The sequence below is a fragment of the Triticum dicoccoides genome, chromosome 5A (genome assembly GCF_002162155.2).
Source record: "Triticum dicoccoides isolate Atlit2015 ecotype Zavitan chromosome 5A, WEW_v2.0, whole genome shotgun sequence".
NCBI classification, from domain to species: Eukaryota; Viridiplantae; Streptophyta; class Magnoliopsida; order Poales; family Poaceae; genus Triticum; species Triticum dicoccoides.
In genome coordinates, this window is record NC_041388.1 from 516846503 (window position 1) to 516858774 (window position 12272).

A 12272-nucleotide genomic window follows, 5' to 3' on the forward strand; every position below is an offset into this window, starting at 1 on the left:
CAAGTAGTAGTGGGGGAGAAGCGAGGGAGAGAGGGGGAGGTTGGCCGGCTGTGATTGCGCTGCCTCGACCCGGGCCCACCGGGGGAGCGCGCGGGGTTCTTCTCTGCTGCGGGGCGGAGGGCCCACGTGGCGCCTGGCGGGGCGTCCGTCGCGGGATCGACGGCGGGGGCGGGGGGCGGGGGGCGGCTGAGGTCGTCGGCGTCAGGCGCAGGCGCGCGTGACTTGTGGGTGCGTACGGCCGCAGTCGTTGAGGGGCCTTGGACGCCAAACCGCGTATTTTTATGTGCGGGGCACACCAAAGTTTGCTTACGCTTTTCTGGCAGCGGAAATTTAGGCACCGTCTGAATTCCTCCATGGACACTTCTCTTTTTTTAAATTGATGAAACGTTTTTTTTATGGTAATACGCCATCACGGTGTTTTATATTTCATGCTCAAATATGGATACGTCGTTTGCCAAAACATCGACAAGGAAATCTGGAGGCTCCGATTGCCAAACAATGGATCGATCACACTCCGCTTCTTTTAACACCGTATAAATGCAGGGGCTCAAGTATACATACACGGTACAACCTACTACTCCCTCCGTTCTAAATTACTCGTCGTGGTTTGAACTAAAACCATGACGAGTAATTTAGAACGAAAGGAATACAAACAAGCGTATCATGAGTTCATGACCCTATTAGCACTTTCGAGAGAGTTTTTTTTTTGAATCATGGGACTGCATGTCATATATTAAGACAAAAGGGAGAAAGAAATACATAGAGAGATAGATACAAGATTATTATGAACCAACCTGTGGTTGGATGGTTAGAGTGATTGTGGTATCCCCAGCCCATCAAGGTTCAAATCCTAGTGCTCGCATTTATTTTTAAATTTATTTCAGGACTTCGGATTTCCGGCGATGCGCATTCAGTGAGAGGAGACGTTCCCGCGTTCATAATTTTTACGATGATATGCCGGCTCAGTCTTTCGGAGGTGCTCATAGGAATAAGGTGTGCGTGTGTGTTCATAGGGATAAGTGTATGCGCATACATATGAATGCTTGTGTCTGTACTAATCAAAGTCGTTACAGGCATCTCGTAGTCGATGGAGATTGTCTTCTAGCGAGCGCACATCATCAAAATACATGAAAGAAAATCCAGAAAAATACGAGCAGCCATGTCAGATGAGATTTTGGCCTAGATGGGGTGGTTCCACACTAAAAAAAGGCTAACCATTTGAATTCACTTTTGTTTTGAAAAGGCGCAACAAGAAAAGTACTTAAAATGCCATATGGCGCTCGTGCTTTGTGAGCAAGTCCACAAAGAAAAAAGAAAACGAAAAAGAACATAAACAACTGAAAAAGGTCAAATGTCGCTCTTCTTCATAGCTTCATCTGTTGGCGCAACATGTGTCGCTCTTTTCTTCCGATGGATGTGTCGCACACAGAGTCACAGACGCGGAGCGTGCAGAGGGTTCAGATATAACCAGCGGAGTGCTAGAAGAAACAAATGAACTCACACTGTCATGTTCCAAACAATCTTTTGTGTTGTGTACACTTCGCCCAGCTCTTGGTCCACACGTGACCTCATTGTACGACTCCCACCAATGACGACCAGAAGAGAGTTCTTTCTCTGAAGCAAACATGCATCGGAACGGACGGGAACTTGGTGCTCTCGGGTTCTTGCGCATCCTATGTCCGTCAAAAAAATTAGTAATTCAATTTTTTTTAAATACAGATTTTTTTGGGAATCAAACATGATTAGGTATTCTACCCATATAAAAAGTTTGGATAAGAAATGATTCATTTTGACTTCAGGGCAAAAAAGAGAAATCTATGACAACAGTATAGTACTTGTATATAGCGTTTTTTGCCGAATCTTCGACTCAGGATACAATAAAAGTCTTTCTCTAATGAATCTTTTTATACGACTACAATATTTGATCATGTCTGGTGCCAAAGAAGTTTTGGGATTTTTTGAACTTCTTTTTGAATTATTAATATATATTTTTGAATATACGGTGCGCTGGTACCCAGGTTCTCCTTTGTATTTTCCGCATCGGGACTGACTAGTCTCACATTTTGACTCCTCAGGAGAAAAACAAGCAAGCCGATTCCCTGATTAATCTGAAAAGGTCAGGGCCATTTCGTTTCTGCAAAATCCTACTCTCCAACAGATTACTTGTTAATACGGTGAAAATGACAGCAGATCACCATCAATCCATCGATGGTATTTAAGCACAAATCACTTTCCGGCCTCAAAAAATCACAGGGGCCGTCCAATGGAAACGGCACCGCTTGCCAAACAGAGCGAATTTACCCAATCAACATCAGCAATAAATCCCCCACAAAAAAAAATCCAGCAACAAATACAAATCCAAGAGAGAACATCAGTTATAAATACAGGTCAATTCATCAAATCACCTTTCTTTTTTCTGCTGAATCTTACTGGCAGTGAATCGATCAATACTAATTTTACATGGTACCGGAGCCCGGCCGGCAGCTCGCCATGGCATCTAGATGGACGACAAAGTCGTGTACACGCAGACAAACTGACAAGTTATGACTTATGAGAGGTTCTTCCATGCATTGCAGACTACATTCCTCATTATTGTGGAAATTACACGCGTATAGTTGTAACTGGCTTGATTTCTTGATTATTTTGCTGAAGGTGCATCTGGCTGATTCTGGGGCAGTGCGGCTTGAAATGCCGGAATTTCCATGTAGGCATCGTGAAGTCGCGACAAGGTTGGGTACTTCGTCTGCAAGAAAAGGAAAGCTTGTTGCTGTTGGTTTTCTGATGAGTATGTAGGGTGAGAGCAGCAGAAATCTTAATTTGCACAAAGAATATCAGAGAGGAAGTGAATACCATATCAATCTGGAAGCGATTGATGGCGGCATGGATCTGTGGGGCTAGACACACATCTCCCTGCCAAGGCCACAAATGTACATGTATCAGAAATTCAGAATATATAGTTCAAGATTAGTATTAGTAGTAGCACATTCAGTAATAATAGTGACATGATAATTAAGGAAATGGGGAGTCCGGAATGGAATTTTGAAATATGTGTGGAGAAAATTATGCATGATCAATTTGGTCATGTTGACTTGGAAGTTCATTTCGAGGTGACTGATCAAGGAAAAGCATCAAACATGTAGTATCAGTGAAGAAGTGTGTAGGCTCAGAAACACAAACCAAATGGACTTCATCTCCGACGCAATATTTGCTGTCACATCCATCCAAGAGCTTTTCTATTGCTGCAACAAATAGTAAGAGCAGACCAAGAGTAAGATTATTTTGGTCAACTGAACAAATAATAAGTATGGTTGACGGCGGTCAGAACTCAGAACAGCACAACTGAACATCTCTCTGTCACATATGATCGAAGAATGGCTAAGAGAAAAGGAAGTCTAGAGGAAAACAGAGAGAGATTCCAAATTCCTTTTTTCTCAAATCTGCAGGTATATAACTGTGCAGACAGTATGTTGCGAAATATCGCACCTTTGAAGCCCTTGTCAATATAACGTTGAACCACCTCAAGGCTCTCATCGGGGCTCAACCTACCCTCATGCAAACCCTGCAAAGTAAACAAATATAAATAGTGCACACACAAACACTGTCAAACTCGTACTGAAATAATCGTTGAAAATTAAGACGAAATCTTGTCAGCGGTAGGTAACTCTCGGTAAAAACCCACAATTACGCCGTAGCCTTGGAGAGGTTGGATGCTTGAGCAAACTATGTTCGCAATCTGCAACAAGCAAAAAATGTAATTAGCTACTCCATATGGAGTTACCGATAAGTGTGCTGAACAACTATGGTTCGAAAAAAGAGTTTTGAACAACTATGGTTCATGTGATTAACAAGACACAGAAGTAGAACTATAGAAGAGATTTTTCTACTCCCTCTGTTCACTTTTGTAAGACGTTTTAGACAGCTGAAATTGAACTGTTTTAGGTGTTGTCTTAAATGTCTAAAACGTCTTACAAAAGCGAACGGAGGGAGTAGAAAAAAGAGCCAAAGAAGATCTTTAGCCGGACATATACCTGAAGATCAAGACCTTTCGTTTTGATATCTTTAGGTACGAGAGGATGCTGAGGATACTTATCTTCCAGATACTGCTCAGTGCATTAGAAAGACGCTTGTTAACTAGTAACAGAGGGACAGGAATGCTGAAGAAACACATTCTTAATCCACTGAAGCAAGAATTGTGACTCACCAACATGATAGCGAGAGAATCAGATAGAACAAAGTCCCCATCTACCAATGCTGGTATGTATTTGATCGGGTTTATTTTTTCATAGTCTGCAATAAGAAATCCATAACGGTGAATTCTCCTAAAGCAGAATACAAATTATGCGTTTTTCAACATTCCGTAGATTTCAGCATCGGGAATAGATGGGTACAACATGCATTGCAATTGTATCATTGATCAAGCCAAGATTTTCATCATCAAAGATGGTGCACAAAGTTGTTATAGCAGACTAAGCTAATGTCCAGGGAAGGAATAGTCTATGCGCAGTTCCCTGCAGATTAGGCAGCTACTAGCCTAGTAATAAGGCATAAGTAGGCATGCATCACGAGGCAACTCTGACCAGTTGGCATTTTGAGCTCTCATCAATTGCAAACCGGAAATGAGATGTTTAAAAAAAAACGGGATGAGATGGCTTTATAATTACTATGTGGATGTTATCTGGTAAATATGAGTACCTGGATCTGTCCGAGGATTGACTGCCTTGTACTCATAGTCCACACCTGCACCATAGAGAGAATGAATTAATTAGTTTCCTGAACAAGAGCCTACAACTTTTATCATTTAAGTGTGCGCCGAAATTACTACATCTAGTTTGCTCTGCATTAATCATTTTTCTCGAACACACACCTAAGTGTGCATCATAATTATTGTTAGAAGGGAGAGAGGGATTTGGTGGAATTGTTCATTGTATTGCTTGAGCCTCGTGGGCATATATATAGGAGTACAAGGCAAGCCAGAATATTTCCTAGTCTAACCTATGTTTCCTAATACAATCACGTTACTCAACAATTATGATATTCATTTACATGTTCCAGACCCAAAACAAATACACAACTGGTGGCATCTGAAATGTTCCCAACTGAAGAGTGTTCAGAATCTAGAATATACATAATCAACTCTAAGACCATAGGGATGGAGAAGCTGAATTAGGACTAATCCGGGGCTAACATAATCAAGAAAAAAGGAACAGATGAAGCTCCAAACCTCAAGAAGTACTCACCTTTGAGATTGAGAGCGATCCGGACACGGTGAGAGCAAGAGCTGATCCAGGCGCCGTACAGGATGGGCTTGGCCGTCGCCATTGCTGCCTGCTACCCCTTTCTCCTCTTCCTCCACTACTAGATGGAGACGATGCAGCAGTATGTGACTATATTTATTGGTATGAGGAGCCGGAGAAGGGATTGTTCTTCTCCTCTCCTCATGTGAACAGAGAGAGCACCGTGCAGAAAACTGGTGTGAGCAGAGCACAAGGGGACAAGAGCAGAAGATGCTACCCAAGCCTGAGTATCAGACTGATTATGTAGGGCCCACCAGATGCCCCCAGAGTCAGGGAGATGAAGTCACCTTGGACTAGGTGTATGATTGATTGATTGTTGGTGGGTAGAGAAAAGAACAAAATGAGAAGATAAGGCCATCCCAAAATGATATGTTAATCGATGATGTCTTTTTCGGCTTGACAACAGGGAAATAATGTTTGACTCGTCTTCTTCCCTTTCTTCTCTTTATTGATACTAGAATTTTACACTGGCACATACGATAAATTGCATTTATTCACTTTTACAGCAATGTCGTCAAGCTCATCCAGGGGTCTTTGCTTACATGAGCATCTAACTTTGAAATTACATCATAGAATCTCGATCAAACATGAAAAATCTTACAGTCATCGAGGTCCTGATTACTTTACTGGGATGGAGGAGCATCTGGTTGGTTCGCAGGAAGTGCGGCTTGAAATGCAGGATGCTCATTGTAAGCGTCTTGAAGCCTTGCCAAAATAGGGTACTTTGACTGCCAGAGAAAATATCAATACAAGCTTATAACTCTGGTTTCTGAATAATCAGTGCAAGACATTTTCACATTTGCACGTCACATACATACTAAGCAACAGAGAGCTTAGAATAGGGTAACATTGCATACCATATCGATTTGGAAGCGTGTCACACCAGCGTGGATCTGGGGCGCTAAAAACACATCCGCCTGAAAATGGCCACAATATATATAGAACCTACTTAGCTGATGATACACTAACAGAGTTAGCAGGAATGTAAGTAGAGCACTTCAGCACACTCTTCGCTGTGACCAGCATATTATGTACTATCAAAGAACAAAGCCTGGGTTTGAGCTTTGCAGCGCACACCATTTGAACTTCATCTCCAGTGGCATATTTGCTGTCACATCCTTCCAGAAGTTTCTCAATCGCTGAAACAAAATTATCGAGGATAGTTCAGACCAACACGGATGCTGTATATGATTATGAACGCGAGACTGAAGCAAGGGGAAAATTGCAAGTGTTCTAAGCTATTTGGTAAACTGAGTGGTAGAAATCGCACCTCTGAAGCCTTTGTCAATATAATATTGAACCATCTGAAGGCTCTCATTGGTGTCCATTGTGCCAAGATATGAACCCTACAAACAATCATATAGAACCAAGCGTATATGGATATTGTCACAGTATAATTGAAAGGGAAGTTTAATTCTAGTCTGAAAAAACTTAAAGATTCTATCTGTACGCACAATGACAGCATGGCTCTGAAGAGGCTGGATGCTTGAACACACTATGCTTGCAATCTGCAACAAGGGACAAACTTGTTTTATGAAGTACGCATACTAAAATGTGTAATCAACAACAGCACCTACATAAGTAAGATAGGTTTCAGCTACAAATTAGTTAGTGTCTCCATCTGTTGTAAAACCGTTAACTTACAACAAGTTTCATCCAATAAACATCTAAAACTTATTTCAGTGCTTCGAATTGTGTTGTGCTTATATAATTTTAAGCAGACACAATAGTACCTGCAAATTAAGAGCTTTCTTTTTCAGATCTCGGGGTAAGAGAGGACACTGAGGGTACTTGTCTTCCATATACTGCTCAATACAAAACAAGCCCGTTAATTGCTAATATATCACTGCACAAGCGTTGTAAGAGTTAATTTTGTAAGCTCAAAAATGCAGTGAAGAGTTGCAGCTTACCAAAATGATTGCGAACGAGTCGGAAACAACAAAATCCCCATCCACTAATGCTGGGACAAACTTAACAGGATTGATTTTCTCATAATCTACAAAGGGAAGCAGCAAGAACAATGAAATAACATCATGAACTACTAAAAAGAACATGAAGCATACCGCATACGTAACATAACGCAGCTTCTACAAAATCATAGTAGCAAAAGGATCAAATAGTTGTGTACTCAGATCCAGGAAAATAGGTATCAAACTTTCATTTATGCTACTGATAAGCAGCTTTCCTTTACACCATTGACACCGGAGAACTGCTTAATTTGCCATCAGAAATGGTACCCTCCGAGCAAGTGACGATTTCATTGTAAAGAAAAAAAAAGAGCAGAGATTCAGCTGTATACCTGGATCTGTCATCGGGTTGGTCGCTCTGTACTCGAAATCCACACCTTTATGATTGGGGGAAATGGTATAATTAGTACATACAGTAGCAAATAGTACCAGTACTAATAAGATCTAAACAGCTCTTATGAACTTTGGTGAAATTTGGGAGCTATTTTCTCTGAATCACATCACTGGTGAGGAAAAGCTCTTCATCCCGGATCTAACTGATAAAGCTGAGCTAGAGCTTTGGCAATCAAGCACCCATAATCCTCACAATAGACTTTTCAAAAGAAAAATCCTCACAATTGTGATCCCGCGACCTATGCGGCAGAATCAAGAAGCGAGGCTAGCTGGTACGCGTACCTTTGAGGTTAAGGGCGATCCGAACCCGGTGCGAGCAGGAGCTGAACCATTTGCTGTACAGGATCGGCTTCCCCGTTGCTGCCGACATGGCTGCCTCCTCCTTCCGCATCCCAATTCCGCCCAATTGTTTTCTCTGGGGAAACGGTAGTACGAAGCACTAGAGTTTATCCTTCCGTGTGTGTTTTTTCTTTAGAGAAAATATCGTTCTATCAATGTCTATATTTATACCAATATAAAAAAATTCAAAGAGGCAGATTCAATTTATCTCGGTCATTAAATCATGTCAATCCAACGACCTAGACTGTTTTAATATCAAGCGCTTAACACGTTTAGTGTGCAATTAATTTCATGTCCAATATAGTAATAATCACATAATAACACGCAAATAATATTTTACTTAATATCTGTATACACTTAATATACTTCCAAATTAACGTGCATTGCACATACACATTGACTAGTACTTGAAAAAGAGACTTCTAGGTCGAAGCAATTTTGTAGGATAGGACAATGCACGTGCCTTATAGTGGGGGTGTAAATATTCTAGCATGTCAGTTTATGATTTACCTGCTTATATTAATGTGATTTTTATAAAATAAATGTTTACCAAATCCGGTCTGTGATTTAACTTATATTTTAATAAGAAATTTGATAAGTAATTAAAGTGCAATTAATTTAGAAGATAAGTAAATTAAGGTGATTGATTGTCGTATATGAAAAAAAATGAAATATTAAGCCTTACATTTATTGAAGGCAGTGAGGTTCTATCAACTGGGTCCTTAAGAGCGACTCTCCTACGGCCTATTTTCTTTTGCTATTAATGACCGTCGGCATACATGCTTCATTGACAGCCTTGTCATTGATGGTACTAGGGTAGTGGACCCCCATTTGATCATGGATCACATTTTCAACTTCTTTTCCTCGCTCCTCGCTGCCAGGCCGACCTCGGGCCTCATCATCTCCCCTAACCTCTGGACTCAGGACAAACGGGGTTTTGGTCGACGAGAATGCGGCCCTAATGATTCCTGATACGTCTCCAACGTATCTATAACTTTTTATTGTTTCATATTATTATATTATTTGTTTTGGATGTTAATGGCTTTTATTTTACACTTTTATATTACTTTTAGGACTAACCTATTAACCGAAGGCCCAGCCAAAATTGCTGTTTTTTGCCTATTTCAGTGTTTCGTAGAAAAGGAATATCAAACGAAGTCCAAACGGAATGAAACCTTCGGAACGTGATTTTTGGAACAAACGTGATCCAGGAGACTTAAAATGGACGTCAAGCAATCAATGAGGCGGCCATGAGGCAGGGGACGCACCCACCCCTCTGGCGCGCCCTCCACCCTCGTGGGCCCCTCGTTGCTCAACCGACCTACTTCTTCCTCCTATATATATCCATATACCCCGCAAACATCCAGGAGCACCACGAACCCCTATTTCCACCGTCGCAACCTTTTGTACCCAAGAGATCCCATCTTGGCCTTTTCCGGAGCTCCGCCGGAGGGGGCATTGATCACGGAGGGCCTCTACATCAACTCCATGGCCTCTCCGATGATGTGTGAGTAGTTTACCTCAGACCTACGGGTCCATAGCTAGTAGCTAAATGGCTTCTTCTCTCTCTTTGGATCTCAATACAAAGTTCTCCTCGATTCTCTTGGAGATCTATTCGATGTAACTCCTTTTGCGGTGTGTTTGTCGAGATCTGATAAATTATAGGTTTATGATCAAGTCTATCTATGAACAATATTTGAATCTTCTCTGAATTCTTTTATGCATGATTGGTTTATCTTTGCAAGTCTCTTCGAATTATCAGTTTAGTTTGGCCTACTAGATTGATCTTTCTTGCAATGGGATAAGTGTTTAGCTTTGGGTTCAATCTTGCGGTGCTCGATCCCAGTGACAGAAAAGGAAACAACACGTATTGTATTGTTGTCATCGAGGATAAAAAGATGGGGTTTATATCATATTGCATGAGTTTATCCCTCTACATCATGTCATCTTGCTTAAGGCGTTACTCTATTCTTATGAACTTAATACTCTAGATGCATGCTGGATAGCGGTCGATGTGTGGAGTAATAGTAGTAGATGCAGAATCGTTTCGGTCTACTTGTCTCGGACGTGATGCCTATATACATGATCATGCCTAGATATTCTCATAATTATTCGTTTTTCTATCAATTGCTCGACAGTAATTTGTTCACCCATCGTAATACTTATGCTATCTCGAGAGAAGCCACTAGTGAAACCTATGCCCCCCGGGTCTATTTTCCATCATACATGTTTCTAATCTATTTTGTTTTGTAATATTTACTTTCAATCTATATCATAAAAATACCAAAAATATTTATCTTATTATTATCTTCTCTACCAGATCTCACTCTTGCAAGTGGCCATGAAGGGATTGACAACCCCTTTATTGCGTTGGTTGCGAGGTTCTTATTTGTTTGTGTAGGTACGAGGTGACTCGCGCGTGGTCTCCTACTGGATTGATACCTTGGTTCTCAAAAACCGAGGGAAATACTTATGCTGCTTTACTGCATCACCCTTTCCTCTTCAAGGGAAAACCAATGCAGTGCTCAAGAGGTAGCAATTCCTCCCTCTGTTGAGGAAATCGAGATGGCCATCAATTCTTCTAATATCAACTCGGCCTCGGACCCGGATGGCTTCTCGATCCCATTCTTTAAGCGCTTCTGACCCTCTCTCCGCACGTGGTGTGTAGGATCATACAAGGATTCTGTCTTGGCACTGTCGACATTTCCCGTCTGAATTATGCCGTTCTCACTCTCATTCCCAAGTTCAAGGGCGTCGACTCCATTTCTCAGTTCCGTCCTATCGCGCTGATAAATAACTTCGCGAAGTTTCCTGCGAAAGGCATGGCGACTAGGTTAACCCTCGTGGCACATCGCACTATTAGCCCGTCCCAGTCTGCCTTTATTAAGGGTAGATTTATTCCATATGGTATTCTCTGCTTACATGAGATTGTGCATGATCTTAGGAAGAGGGGCTCCAAGGCCTTGATCCTTAAACTCGACTTCGAGAAAGCCTACGATTCGGTTAGCTGGGATTTCCTACGCCACGTTCTGCTTGCTAAGGGTTTTGACCCAGGGGTTGTTCACCGACTGATACAGTTGGTGTCTGGTGGTCATACAGCGGTAGCTGTGAATGGATCCATAAGCAATTACTTTGCCAATGGTTGTGTCCTTCGGCAAGGGGATCCGGCTTATCCTATTCTGTTCAATTTTGTTGCCAATGCTTTATCTTGCATGCTGGATAGGGAAGCTTCGGCCGGCCATATCTCTCCCGTGATATCTCACCTTCTCCCTGAGGGTCTCACCCATCTCCAGTATGCGGACGATACGACCGTTCTCGTGGAGTTGAATGACTCATGTATTGCCAATCTCAAATTTATTCTTCTCTGTTTTGAAGCCTTGTCGGGGCTCAAAATTAACTTTTCTAAGAGTGAGGTTATTGTCACTAGTGTTGACGAGGCTGAAGTGTTGCGGGGTTCCAAGTTGCTCAATTGCTCCTTGGGAGCCTTTCCCTTCAAATATTTGGGTCTCCCTATTTCCCCTTGGTGGCTAAGGTGGGGAATGTTAGGGAACGTAGCAGAAATTTAAAAAAATTCTACGCATCACCAAAGATCAATCTATGGAGTCATCTAGCAACGAGGGGAATAGGAGTGCATCTACATACCCTTGTAGATCGCAAGCGGAAGCGTTCAAGAGAATGGGGTTGATGGAGTCATACTTGTCGTGATCCAAATCACTGATGACCGAGCGTCAAACAGACGACACCTCTGCGTTCAACACACGTATGGTTGGGGAAGACGTCTCCTCCTTCTTGATCCAGCAAGGGGGAAGGAGAGGTTGATGGAGATCCAGCAGCACGACGGCGTAGTGGTGGAAGCATCAGTGATCTCGGCAGGGCTTCGCCAAGCTCAGCGAGAGGGAGAGGTGTCACGGGAGGGAGAGGGAGGCGCGCGGGGGCTAGGGTGTGCAGCCCTCCCTCCCCCCTCTTTATATAGGGGTCCAGGGGGGCGCCGGCCCCTCTAGATCCCATCTAGATGGGGGGCGGCGACCAAGGGGGTGGCTTGCCCCCCAAGCCAAGTGGGGCGCCCCCACCCCTAGGGTTTCCAACCCTAGGCGCAGGGGGAGGCCCAAGGGGGGCGCACCAGCCCATTAGGGGCTGGTTCCCCTCCCACTTCAGCCCATGGGGCCCTCCGGGATAGGTGGCCCCACCCGGTGGACCCCCGGGACCCTTCCGGTGGTCCCGGTACAATACCGGTGACCCCTGAAACTTTCCCGGTGGCCGAAACTGGACTTCCTATATA

General features: G+C 42.8%; 2 protein-coding genes across 2 annotated transcripts; both read right to left on the minus strand.

The window, feature by feature from the left end:
• Positions 1-2331: 2331 nt before the first annotated feature.
• Positions 2332-5487, minus strand: LOC119302478 (glutathione S-transferase-like). Its single transcript, XM_037579514.1, has 9 exons — positions 5238-5487; positions 4693-4737; positions 4202-4287; positions 4029-4100; positions 3680-3733; positions 3484-3559; positions 3178-3239; positions 2851-2910; positions 2332-2743 (listed from the first exon to the last, which is right to left on the minus strand). The coding sequence occupies exons 1-9, from the start codon at positions 5317-5319 to the stop codon at positions 2639-2641; spliced, it is 642 nt and encodes a 213-aa protein (XP_037435411.1). The 5' UTR covers positions 5320-5487; the 3' UTR covers positions 2332-2638.
• A 218-nt stretch (positions 5488-5705) lies between these two features.
• Positions 5706-8115, minus strand: LOC119302477 (glutathione S-transferase-like). Its single transcript, XM_037579513.1, has 9 exons — positions 7937-8115; positions 7594-7638; positions 7205-7290; positions 7028-7099; positions 6749-6802; positions 6565-6640; positions 6372-6433; positions 6152-6211; positions 5706-6022 (listed from the first exon to the last, which is right to left on the minus strand). The coding sequence occupies exons 1-9, from the start codon at positions 8043-8045 to the stop codon at positions 5918-5920; spliced, it is 669 nt and encodes a 222-aa protein (XP_037435410.1). The 5' UTR covers positions 8046-8115; the 3' UTR covers positions 5706-5917.
• Positions 8116-12272: the final 4157 nt, after the last annotated feature.

Excerpts from the sequence above, each read along its gene's own strand:
- LOC119302478 (XM_037579514.1), bottom strand. The coding sequence starts at position 5,319 with ATGGCGACGGCCAAGCCCATCCTGTACGGCGCCTGGATCAGCTCTTGC. Across the intron at positions 4,101-4,201 it reads ATTCTCTCGCTATCATGTTG|TATCTGGAAGATAAGTATCC; the intron begins GTGAGTCACAAT and ends TGCACTGAGCAG. Across the intron at positions 2,911-3,177 it reads TCGGAGATGAAGTCCATTTG|GGAGATGTGTGTCTAGCCCC; the intron begins GTTTGTGTTTCT and ends TGGCCTTGGCAG.
- LOC119302477 (XM_037579513.1), bottom strand. The coding sequence starts at position 8,045 with ATGCGGAAGGAGGAGGCAGCCATGTCGGCAGCAACGGGGAAGCCGATC. Across the intron at positions 7,639-7,936 it reads GATCGCCCTTAACCTCAAAG|GTGTGGATTTCGAGTACAGA; the intron begins GTACGCGTACCA and ends CCAATCATAAAG. Across the intron at positions 6,434-6,564 it reads TATTGACAAAGGCTTCAGAG|CGATTGAGAAACTTCTGGAA; the intron begins GTGCGATTTCTA and ends ATTTTGTTTCAG.